This window comes from Hyla sarda, chromosome 5 (genome assembly GCF_029499605.1).
Source record: "Hyla sarda isolate aHylSar1 chromosome 5, aHylSar1.hap1, whole genome shotgun sequence".
NCBI lineage: Eukaryota > Metazoa > Chordata > Amphibia > Anura > Hylidae > Hyla > Hyla sarda.
Genome location: NC_079193.1, coordinates 116,081,991 through 116,095,436, shown reverse-complemented (window position 1 = coordinate 116,095,436; position 13,446 = coordinate 116,081,991). Strand labels below are relative to the sequence as shown.

The 13,446-nt window shown below is 42.3% G+C and overlaps 1 protein-coding gene across 4 annotated transcripts in view; it reads left to right on the top strand.

Moving 5' to 3' along the window:
* Positions 1-13,446, top strand: part of TRIO (trio Rho guanine nucleotide exchange factor) — a 748,009-nt gene that overhangs the window by 710,767 nt on the left and 23,796 nt on the right. For all 4 annotated transcript variants that reach the window (XM_056520137.1, XM_056520140.1, XM_056520138.1 and 1 more), the window contains exon 49: positions 1,360-1,537. In XM_056520137.1, coding sequence (XP_056376112.1) covers positions 1,360-1,537 — 178 coding nt within the window. The remainder of the gene's footprint in view (positions 1-1,359; positions 1,538-13,446) is intronic.

The following is a 13,446-nucleotide window of genomic DNA, read 5'->3' as shown; positions in this document are numbered from 1 at the left end:
ATTTTACAAATGTTCAAGTGAATGATCAACCTTTTTCCTTTCAAACTTCTCCTTGCTACTTGTGGCTAGGGGAAACAGGGTACCAGATTCTTCGGTTCTGGCAGTTAGAGTCCCAGCAGCTACAGCCGCACCATTCTAGCATTTATAACTTATCTAGTGAATGTGTTGGGAAGTGTTAAAAAAAAAAATGAGACATTATGCATGATGGAGCTGTAGAGAGTCGTTGTAGGCCCACAACTTTCCTCCATTTGACAGCATATATAATCTGTAACATATTTGTAAACCACGTCATTTCTTTGCCACTAGGTGTCTTTTATTTTTTTTCCCCTCTGTATTCTGCTGTCCACTGTTTGTTGTTAGGCTCAGTTCATCTCTGGTAATAGACCAGAATGGAACATAGCAAAGCAGTGGGAATAGCTACAACTATGTGCAGGAAAGAGAGAGAGCCTGGGTTGTGTACCTGCAGTCTATGGTCCTGTGTCAACCCTCCAGAGGATCCATGCTCCCAGGGGGCCCCCATGCAACTGCCCCAGCACAGAAGCAGAAGACTGCTGTTTAAACAGTGGTATCCTGCTTCTGTACGTCCACCAACCTCATCAATCGTCCACCACCCTCCCCCCCTGATCCCCTCGTGCCACTTTATTGCCCATGTGCCAAATCATCCCCCCCTGTGCCACATAATTTATCCTTGACACCCCCCCCCCCCCCCCCGGTGCTGTTTAATTCCCCTTTTATTACCCTTTGTGCAAATTCATCACTCCGTGTACTAAATCATCACCCCCCTCTGGCACCGATGGGATCAAGGAGAAATTATGTGGCACAGGGTGTAAGGGGGAATAAAGTGGCACAGGGTATAAAGGGGGGATGAAATGGTACAAGGGGTTTATAAGGGATGATTCTACTGTAATATTGCTTTTTATCGTGTTTTTTAAGTTATTTTAGTATTTGGTCATTTAGAAAAAAATTTAAGCCCTTTTTCCCAATAGGGGACATCTCAATAGCGGACACTTTTTGTATTCCCTATGAGTGTCTGCGATTTGTGATTGGCCAGACAACAAAGGGAAGGGTAGTCCTGTGTGTATACTACTAGCCATTCCCAGCTATGGCCTCGCTCTCCTCAAATGGAAAGAATAAGAAATAGCTGTGTACCATGAAAAGGACTCTCAGGGGCTCAGTAACAGCAGTATGAGCACTATAACTACTTTTTCTTTGCTCTAAACATAACAAAACCAGGCAGGTTTTTAAACCTATTTTAAATCATATTTAAATCACTTAATGGTCAGTAGAGCTAGTTAAAGAAATTGCAGACACACACGAATACATTGTTTTAACTGCTGCTTAAACTACATTTTGTTTCAGGTGACTTGCCTAAGCTTGGAAGAATGCATTGACAGCGATCCATGCAAGTTTGCACTGTCATCAAGATCTGGAGAGTCTGCTGAAAGATATATTCTGAACTCAACATCCCCTGCTGTAAGACAGTTGTGGATTCATGAAATTAACAAAATCTTAGATAACCAGCTTAACTTCCTTAATGGTAAGAACAATTTTCGGTTCAAAGGCTCTCACTCCCTGATAAATGAATGCTCCACATGAGTCGGCATTAAACAAGTAACAAACGAAACAAACCATTACATTGATGTGATATAAGGTGATACAAGGTGCTCAACCCCAATTGCAGTTGTGCACCTACGTTGGAGTGGAGGACCTGCACCTATGGATCACAATATGGTTTCACTACTGTGGTTAATGTAAACAATGACATTAGCTAACCCTCAAAACTGATGCAAAACTGAGACATTAGCCAGTATATCCTTATATGAAGGAAACACTTGAGCCCGCACACCAACGCCAAGGTTTCTCAGATGGTGCGGGACCTATCAGCTAACCTACCTGGAGAGATAAATAAAACCAGGAACCAAAATACGGCAGCCATAGGTCCGACTTGCAGATTGCTCCTCAGACACCTCCTGTGTGGACTTGGCACACATACAATGGGAGGGAGGAGACAAGCTACAAGCCCCACCCCTGGTTGGTTCATTTATAGCAGGCCTCTAACAAACGAAACCGCATAGTCTTATTCAGTATTGTATTAGATATGTGACTTTGAAGCTATCCGAATTACACAAATATAGATTTTAATTTTTAAGAATTGTTTTCTGTGGAATTGCACTTTTTTTTTTTTTTTTTTGCTAGCTTAGGGCTTGTTCACATTTATGTTTGTCCCTGTTAACTCATGCCCATTATCAAATCCGTTTGATAGACGGCTGTAATAGGATCCTATTGATGTCAATATGATTTTTTTTACAGTCCTTTGTCACCTGTTTGCACTAAAATGCTAGTTTTCCCCCAAATTTAAAATTTTTTACAAGGGGTAATAGGAGAAATTGCCCCCCAAAATTTATCACCCCATCTCTTCTGAGTATGGAAATACCCCATGTATGGACTTCAAGCGCTCTGCTGGGGCACTACAATGCTCAGAAGAGAAGGAGTCACATTTTGTTTTTGGAAAGCAAATTTTGCTGAAATGATCTTAGGGGGGCATGTCGCATTTAGGAAGCCCCTGTGCTGCCAGAACAGCAAAAAAAAAAAACACATGGCATACTATTTTGGAAACTACACCCCTCAGGGAACGTAACAAGGGGTACAGTGAGCCTTAACACCTCACAGGTGTTTGACGACTTTTTGTTAAACTTGGATGTGTAAATTAATTTTACATTTTTACACGGGGTATTAGGAGAAAGTGACCCCCAAAATTTGTAACCCCATTTCTTCTGTGTATGGAAATACCCCATGTGTGGATGCCAAGTGCTCTGCTGGTGCACTACAATGCTCAGAAGAGGAGGAGCGCCATTGGGCTTTTGGAAAAAAAAAATTTGGAATGGAAGTCAGGGGCCATGTGCATTTACAAAGCCCCCCGTGGTGCCAGAACAGTGGACCCCCCCCCCCACATGTGACCCCATTTTGGAAACTACACCCCTCACAGAATTTAATAAGGGGTGCACTAAGTATTTACACCCCACTGGGGTTTGACAGATCTTTGGAACAGTGGGCTGTGCAAATGAAAAATTACATTTTTCATTTTCATGGACCACTGTTCCAAAAATCGTCAGACACCTGTGGGGCGTTAATGCTCACGGCACCCCTTATTACATTACGTGAAGGGTGTAGTTTCCAAAATGGGGTTACATGTGGGGGGGGAGTCCATTGTTCTGGCACTATGGGGCTTTGTAAACACATGTGGCCTTCAATTCCGAACAAATTTTCTCTTCAAAAGCCCAATGGCGCTCCCTCTCTTCTGAGCATTGTAGTTCGCCCGCAGAGCACTTTACATCCACATATGGGGTATGTTCTTACTAAGAAGAAATGGGGTTACAAATTTTGGGGGGCTTTTTTCCTATTTTCCCTTGTGAAAATGAAAAATTTTGGGTAACACCAGCATTTTAGTGAAAACATTTTTTTTTTTCATTTTTCCATCCAAATTTGAAGAATTTACATTAAACACCTGTAGGTGTTAAGACTCACTATACCCCTTGTTACGTTCCGTGAGTGGTGTAGTTTCCAAAATGGGGTCACGTGGGTATTTATTTTTTTGCGTCAGAACCGCTGTAAAATCACCAATTTAGGCCTCAAATAAATGTACATAGTGCGCTCTCACTCCTGAGCCTTGTTGTGCGCCTGCAGAGCATTTTACGCCCACATATGGGGTATTTCTGTACTCAGGAGAAATTGTGTTACAAATTTTGGGGGTCTTTTATTTCTTTTTAACGCTTGTGAAAATAAAAAGTATGGGGCAACACCAGCATGTTAGTGTAAAATGTTTATTTTTTTACACTCACAGGCTAGTGTAGCCCCCCAACTTTTCCTTTTCATAAGGGGTAAAAGGAGAAAAAGCCCCCCAAAATTTGTAGTACAATTTCTCCCAAATATGGAAATACCCCATATGTGGCCCTAAACTGTTTCCTCGAAATACGACAGTGCTCTGAAGTGAGAGAGTGCCATGCGCATTTGAGGACTAAATTAGAGATTGCATAGGGGTGGACATAGGGGTATTCTACGCCACTGATTCCCAAACAGGGTTCCTCCAGCTGTTGCTAAACTCCCAGCATGCCTGGACAGTCAGTGGCTGTCCGGAAATGCTGGGAGTTGTTGTTTTGAAACAGCTGGAGGCTCCGTTTTGGAAACACTACCATACAATATGAATTTTTATTGGGTGGGACAGTGTAAGGGGGTGTATATGTAGTGTTTTACCCTTTATTATGTGTTAGTGTAGTGTAGTGTTTTTAGGGTGTATTCGCACTGTCGGGTTACGGTGAGTTTCCGGCTAATTGTTTGCGCTGTGGCGAAAAATTTGCCGCACCTCAAACTTCAAGCAGGAAACTTACTGTAAACTTGCCAGTGTGAATGTACCCTCCACCTGTTTCAAAACTACAACTCCCAGCATGTACTGACAGACCGTGCATGCTGGGAGTTGTACTTTTGCAACAGCTGGAGGCACACTGGTTGGAAAACCTTCAGTTATGTTCTGTTACCTAACTCAGTATTTTCCAACCAGTGTGCCTCCAGCTGTTGCAAAACTACAACTCCCAGCATGTATTGATCGCCGAAGGGCATGCTGGGAGATGTAGTTATTCAACAGCTGGAGGTACGCAACTACAACTCCCAACATGCCGAGACAGCTGTTTGCTGTTTGGGCATGCTGGGATTTGCAGTTTTGCAACATCTGGAGGGCAACAGTTTAGAGACCACTGCACAGTGATCTCCAAACTGTGGCCCTCCAGATGTTGCAAAACTACAAATCCCAGCATGCCCAGACAGCAAACTGCTGTGTGGGCATGCTAGAAGTTGCAGTTTTGCAAGATCTAGAAGGCTTCAGTTTGGAGATCACTGTGCAGTGGTCTCTAAACTGTAGACCTCCAGCTGTTTAAAAACTGCAAATCCCAGCATGCCCAAACAGCTGTCTGGGCATGCTGGGAGTTGTAGCTTTGCAACATCTGGAGGGCTACAGTTTAAAGACCACTCTATAGTGGTCTCAAACTGTAGCCCTCCAGATGTTGCTAGGCAACTCACCGGCTTAGGATCCAGGGAGCTAGCCGCACGACATCGCCGCCCGCTGATCACCGCAGCCGATCGACGCCCGCAGCCTCCGCAGATGGGTAAGTGACCTTCAGCACCGGTCCTCCTTGGTTTCTGCCCCGCCTATTGTGGGTAGGCAGAACGGGGAAACCGAAAGTTAACCCGCTCCCGATCTGCTATTGGTCGTCGCGTCTATACGACCAATAGCAGGGATAGGAGGGATGGCACCCCTGCCACCTCACTCCTATGCCTTCAGGGGGATCGTAGGTGTCCTGGACAACCCCGATCCCCCTTATTTTCCGGGTCACCATAGATCTGCATGATCTGGAATTGCGCAAATCGCTGGTGTGAATTCACCGGCGATTTTCCGCGATCGCCGACATGGGGGGGTCTGATGACCCCCCTTGGCATTTGCGCGGCGTTCCTGTCCCCGCGCTGCGGAGACCGAAATTCCCACTTACGTACAGGTACGTCCTGGGTCCTTAAGTACCAGGGTGTCAGGACGTAGCCGTACGCCCTGGGTCCTGAACAGGTTAAAATTAACATTGAAATCTATGGCAAACGGATGAGCCTTTAACCCCTTAAGGACGCAGGACGTAAATGTACGTCCTGGTGAGGTGGTACTTAACGCACCAGGACGTACATTTACGTCCTAAGCATAACCGCGGGCATCGGAGCGATGCCCGTGTCATGCGCGGCTGATCCCGGCTGCTAATCGCAGCCAGGGACCCGCCGGCAATGGCCGACGCCCGCGATCTCGCGGGCGTCCGCCATTAACCCCTCAGGTGCCGGGATCAATACAGATCCCGGCATCTGCGGCGGTTCGCGATTTAAATGAACGATCGGATCGCCCGCAGCGCTGCTGCGGGGATCCGATCATTCATAACGCCGCACGGAGGTCCCCTCTCCTTCCTCCGTGCGGCTCCCGCCGTCTCCTGCTCTGGTCTGTGATCGAGCAGACCAGAGCAGGAGATGACCGATAATACTGATCTGTTCTATGTCCTATACATAGAACAGATCAGTATTAGCAATCATGGTATTGCTATGAATAGTCCCCTATGGGGACTATTCAAGTGTAAAAAAAAATGTAAAAAAATGTAAAAGTAAAAGTAAAAAAAAAGTGAAAAATCCCCTCCCCCAATAAAAAAGTAAAACGTCCGTTTTTTCCTATTTTACCCCCAAAAAGCGTAAAAAACATTTTTTATACACATATTTGGTATCGCCGCGTGCGTAAATGTCCGAACTATTAAAATAAAATGTTAATGATCCCGTACGGTGAACGGCGTGAACGAAAAAAAATAAAAAAAAGTCCAAAATTCCTACTTTTTTAATACATTTTATTTAAAAAAAATTATAAAAAATGTATTAAAAGTTTTTTATATGCAAATGTGGTATCAAAAAAAAGTACAGATCATGGCGCAAAAAATGAGCCCCCATACCGCCGCTTATACGGAAAAATAAAAAAGTTAGAGGTCATCAAAATAAAGGGATTATAAACGTACTAATTTTGTTAAAAAGTTTGTGATTTTTTTTAAGCGCAACAATAATATAAAAGTATATAATAATGGGTATCATTTTAATCATATGGACCCTCAGAATAAAGAACACATGTCACTTTTACCATAAATTGTACGGCGTGAAAACAAAACCTTCCAAAATTAGCAAAATTGCGTTTTTCGTTTTAATTTCCCCACAAAAATAGTGTTTTTTGATTGCGCCATACATTTTATGATATAATGAGTTATGTCATTACAAAGGACAACTGGTCGCGCAAAAAACAAGCCCTCATACTAGTCTGTGGATGAAAATATAAAAGAGTTATGATTTTTAGAAGGCGAGGAGGAAAAAATGAAAACGTAAAAATTAAATTGTCTGAGTCCTTAAGGCCAAAATGGGCTGAGTCCTTAAGGGGTTAATGTCATCTGTTTGCAAATGGTTTTTAAAATCTGTTTTCGAAATATTACTTCTGAGCATGCTCAGAAGAGGTGAAAGCAGCAGACTCCAGCGATGCTGTGGGACTACTACTCAGATCATGGAACAGACTGTTTTCCATGATGGGGGCTGCGGGAGTCTTACGGTGGCTGGTTAGAATACAGTAGTGCTTGTAATACTACCCCCATCATGTAACCGTCTGTTCCATGTTGGGGGTAGTAGTACAGGGGCTGAGGGATTGATCGCACCAGGTCTCATTCTCATTTCTGAGACCCGATGTGATCAGAAGTTATTAACCAGGGAAGCAGACTGCATGCGATGTATGTTCTATCTTTACTTTTGATGTTTAAATCCCCCGCCGGGAGCCCTGAATGGCTGGCACAGAGTGGCCATTCAGGGTTCCCGGCGGGGTTTTTAAAGTCATTCTAGAAAAGTCATATATAAAGTGCTGCAAGATCTATAGATGCTCTGTGGGGGGGCCAGACATATAGCACTATTTGTCTGGCCCCCACAGCGCAGCTATAAATGTTCCCCCCCGCAGCGCAGGCATATTCCCTCTGTAGCGCAGCTATTTGTGTTCCCCGCAGCGCAGCTATTTATGTGTCCCCCCGCAGCAAAGGTAGATTTCCCCCTGCAGGGCAGGTTAATTGAACCCCCCCCCCCCCCAGCAGCGCAGGTTAATTGTGTCACCACCCGCTTCCCAGGCCAGCTCAATGTAAAATCACCTATCCTCGCTGACTGTAAAACCCCCGCCGAGAGCCCTAAATGGCCGATACTGAGTGGCCATTCAGGGCTCTCGGCGGGGTTTTCAAAGTCAGTGCGGATAGGTGATCCCCGGCCAGCCAACAGCGCTCCTAATTGTTTTTACTCCCCGCTGCTGTTCAGTGGGGATACCTTTGCTGTGGGGGGCACAACTTAACTGCGCTGCGGGGGGAGCAATTAACCTGCGCTGGGGGGGGCACAATTAACCTGCGCTGGGGGGGCAATATACCTGCACTGCAGGGGACACTTAAATAGCTGCGCTGCTGAGGCCAGACATATAGCGCTATATAGCCATGGCCGTAAATGTTGGCCCTCATGAAATGAAGTATTTCTCACAGAAAAGGATTGCAGTAACACATGTTTTGCTATACACATGTTTATTCCCTTTGTGTGTATTGGAGCTAAACCAAAGAAGGGAGGTAAAAAAAAAAAGCTAATTGGACAGAATGTCCAAAAATGGGCTTGACAAAATTATTGGCACCCTTAACGTAATATTTGGTTGCACAACCTTTGGAAAAAATTACTGAAATCAGTCTCTTCCTATAACCATCAATAAGCTTCTAACACCTCTCACCCGGAATGTTGGACCACTCTTCCTTTGCAAACTGCTCCAGGTGTCTCTTATTGGAAGGGTGACTTTTCCCAACAGCAACTTTAAGATCTCTCCACAGGTGATCAATGGGATTTAGATCTGGACTCATTGCTGGCCACTTCAGAACTCTCCAGCGCTTTGTTGCCATCCATTTCTGGGTGCTTTTTGACATATGTATGGGGTCATTGTCCTGCTGGAAGACCAAAGATCTCGGACGCAAACCCTGACACTGGGCTGTCCAGTGCTACCCAAAATCCATTGGTAATCCTCAGATTTCATTATGCCTTGCACACATTCAAGGCGCCCAGTGCCAGAGGCAGCAAAACAACCCCAAAACATCATTGAACCTACACCATATTTCACTGTAGGTACTTTGTTCTTTTCTTTGTAGGCCTCATTTTGTTTTCGGTAAGCAATAGAATGACCAAAAAGCTCCACAAAACATTTTCCCAGAAGGATTTTGGCTTACTCAAGTTCTTTTTGGCAGTCTTGCTTTTTAATGTCCGTGTCAGCAGTGGGGTCCTCCTGGGTCTCCTGCCATAGCGTTTCATTTCATTTAAATGTTGATGGATAGTTCGCACTGATGCTGATACTCCCTGAGCCTGCAGGACAGTTTGAATATATTTGGATCTTGTTTGGGGCGGCTTATCCACCATTCGGACTATCCTGTGTTGACACATTTCATAAATTTTTCTCTTACGTCCACGCCCAGGGAGATTAGCTACAGTGCCATCCTTTTTATCTGCTCTCAGGTGTGATTTTTATATTGCCCACACCTGTTACTTGCCCCAGGTGAGTTTAAAGGAGCATCACATGCTTGAAACAATCTTATTTATCCACAATTTTGAAAGGGTGCCCATTTTTGGAGTTTGGTGTGACATTATGTCCAATTGTTTGTTTGTTTTCCTCCCTTTTTTGGTTTATTTCCAATACACACAAAGGGAATAAATATGTGTATAGCAAAACATGTGTTACTGCAATCCTCTTCTGTTGGGGTGCCAACATTTCAACAAACAAATTCAGGGGTGCCAACAAATTTCAGGGGTGCCAACATTTACGGACATGACTGTATGTCTGGCCTCCAGCATCGCATCCATAGATCTTGCAGCGCCTTATATATGACTTTTCCAGACTGACTTTAAAAAACCTGCTAGGAGCCCTGAATGGCCACTCGGTGCCAGCCATTCAGGGCTCCTGGCGGAAGATTTAAACATGAAAGTAAAGACAGAACATACATAGCAGGGGAACGGAGCATGCTGCCCGCTCCACTGGTTAATAACTTCTGTTGGCATCAGTTCCTAGAAGTCAGACCCGGTGCAATCAATCTCTGACCCCCTGTACTACAACCCCCAACATGTAACAGACTCTGTCCCATGATTGGGGTAGTAGTACAAGCCCTACTGTAGTCTCCCCAGCTGCCGGCAGACTCCCGCAGCCGGGGAACTACTACTCCCATCATGGAAATCAGTCGGTTCCATGATGGGAGTAGTAGTAGTCCCGGCTGCGGGAGACTGTAGGCGGCTACATTTTCATACTAATGGATGAAAAACTGATGCAAAAGGTGCCACCAAATAGAGCAGAAAATCGTGACGGGGGATAAAATGTTAGGTGAAAGGAATTTTGGGGAACTAAAGACTGGCATTTTATATTCCATGTCTTAAGAGAAAATACATTAAGATGTGCAGGACCTGTATGGCTTGATATAACTATGATGACAATTACATATAAAGGTTATCATGGAAAATAGAAGGAAGTAGTCTTCTTAAATAGTATTGCCAGAATGACATTCCATTCCTATGCTTTTTTGTATTTTTACGACCTTGTATATCAGTTTAAATGTACAGCTGTAGGTTATTTGGGAATGGCATTTTCATCATAAAAGTAGTGATAAACAATGCTATTGCCAGGTTACATCCCAAAATTATAATGTTATGTTAGTAGCAATAATAAACTAGAAGAACATTGTTGCCTGATTAGAGACAACCACTTTCAGGGTACAGTCACATGTATAGGATCTGCTGCATATTTTGTGAAGCTGATTTTGCTACCTATAAATGTCAATGAGTATCAAGATCAGCAGCAGATTCTGTAGGTGTAAATTACCCTTAAATTGAAGATGCTGCAGAGAAAATCTGAATGTTGAAGGCTAATTTTGACCAAGTAAGTTGCAGCCACTCAAATATTTTCCTTTCAGCAGGGACAGTGGCATACTTCCAGTTAAAAAAAAATAATAAAAAAAAAAAACATTGAGTTCAACCAAAATGTGGGTTATGGGGTTAACTTTACACAAGAATTCTACACTTCTACTTACACATTTGTTCCAAAAGTTTGTCAAAGCCTTTAAGCCCTCATCTATTTCTGTTTGATTCATGTTCTGTTGGACCGTTATAATTATAACATGATTTTTAAGACAATATGACAGTGTTGAGTCCTGTTATAGCAGGGCAGTACTGGAGCTTGGAGAGATGAGCCACTGGAATGTTACTAACACCTTTACCATATATTTATTGCCAAAAACACACACGTTTTTAAAACTTAAATTTGCTGCTGAAACCCTACCTGCGTGTTATATGCAGATACTGCATGTCATATGCTGGTTCCGGCATGTAACCCGCCGTGAGGAGATGCACAGGCTTCATCTGCACAGCTCTCTCGCGCATCTCTCTTATGCCAGGAACCGGGTGACGAAAGCCCTCTGGCTCTGGCATCAACACATGTAGAATGCTGATGGTATATAAAATTAACCCCCTTCACCACCTAGAATTAACTCCTTCCCAACCCATGACATACATGTACGTCATAACAAACAGTAGAACTCCAAGTTGTAGACGGGATACAAGGGCGCTCAACGACCAGGTAGTAAGACAAAAAACGTTTATTCACCCATAATGCAACACGTTTCATAGCACAGCTGCTTCATCAGGCATGGTTAGGTGAGTTCACAACACACTATATATACACTTGTCATATTAACCCTTTCAGGGCCTGTCAGCACCTGAAGGGCAAGCAATTATATCAAAATATAAACGAAAATTAAAATGTAGATCATAAAAAATATATATATAAAGTATTATCATAATGTAGACAAAGAGTTACATAAACACAGAGAATAAAAACAGGAATGAAAATATATTTATATAAAAACACATAACCACTGTAACACCCTTCATCTTGAGAATATGCAGTACCATAATCGTGCAATACCGATATATATATCGGATAAAACTGACACACATATCGGACCAAATAGTCACATGCGGAAAGGAAAGGCTTAAAAAACCTATACCCTCCCAGGGAACCTATCACAACGTTGTAAGTATATTCAACTAAAATTGCTGGGAACCATCCCATATGTATTATGAACGGATTAATTTGAATAACAAAGAGAATTTTTATAGAAGGAATTATGTATAATCATATGTAAAAATAGTGATAATCATAATCATGCCTAAAAACATGTATAATAATGCAAATGATCAGTAAGGAAAGGAATGATGAATCAAAATATTAAGTAAAGAAGATAATAATGATATATATGAAAATAAAAGTAAAAAATAAAATTAAAATAAATGTGAATAAAAATAAATGTAAATGAAAATGCATAAATATAAAAAATATAAAAATGTGAAAATGAAAAAATGCTAAAAATAATAAAAATGAAATAAAGGAATAAAAATGAAAATAAATAAAAATAATAATAAAAACAAAATAAATATGAAAACAAGAATAATACTGAGGAGTGTTGATTGAATTGAAAATAGGGAATAAAAAATGTGTAAGAATAAGGAATAATAATTGTAAATATGAAACAAAGGATTATGGCCATAGAGGGAAATGACTTGTTTCCCATTTCAATGGTCTCATTTAACCCTCCTGGGGCCAGAGAACCCAGAGTGAAGATCCAGAAGGATTCTCTGTTTGAGTCTCTTGAACCTATTCCTAGTTAGTGGGGAAATTGTTTCAATAATTGTGAGTTTTAAAGATTTTATATTACTATTGTGTTTGTGTCAAGTGTCGAGATACACTATGCAACATAAACCTATGCTGCACATTAAATCTGTGCTTATTCATACGGGACCGCAAGGTTTGCACCGTGCGGCCCACGTATTGTAGACCACAGACACAAGTTAGTAAATATACAGCATATGAACTGCCACAATTATGATAATACTTTATTTCATATTTCACCTTTTTATTTTCATTACTCGAGAAAAAAATATTGGAACCTGTATCGATCATTGGGCAACATAGGCATTTTTTGTGATTACAGGGATATGTACCTGTTAAGTTAATATCAGATTTGACATACATGTATGTCATGGGTCGGTTGAAGGGAACATGATGTGGGCCCGCAAGTCAGGTCCGCATCATAACTGGCAGATGACCGCTGCTATCAGCAGCTGACATCTGCCAGTAATTATGGATATTAGAGCTGCGTCCGATATTCCCTGGTGTCTAGTAGCCCCATCGCCTCCTGCGATGTAATCGCGGGGAAACCATGTTTTGTTGGGGAAGCTCAGCGACTTACCCGGTCCTCGGTGTCTTCCCCAGCTCTGTGATTCCACTCTGGTGGAAAACATTTATTTTTTTATTTTTTTTATCAACTGGTGCCAGAAAGTTTTAAAGATTTGTAAATTACTTCTATTTAAAATCTTAATCCTTCCAGTATTTATCAGCTGATGTATTCTCCATAGAAGGTTCTTTCTGTGGGGAATATAGCAAACCTATCCTGCTCTGGACAGTTCCTGACATGGACAGAGGTGTCAGCAGAGAGCACTGTGTCAGTCAGAAAAAACTATTAAAAAATAAAAGAACTTCCTGTAGAGCATACAGCAGCTGATAAGTACTGGAAAAAATTTTAATTACCACCCCCCCCCCCCCCATTCCCATTTATTTTTAAGTAAAACACTTTAACCAAGCCCATTTTGACCGTAAGGACCAGGCCAATTAGTTTTTTCCTCCTCGACTTCTAAAAATCGTAACTTTTATATTTTCATCCATAGACTAGTATGAGGGCTTGTTTTTTGCGCGGCCAGTTGTCCTACATAATAACATCACTCATTTTACCATAAAATGTATGGTGC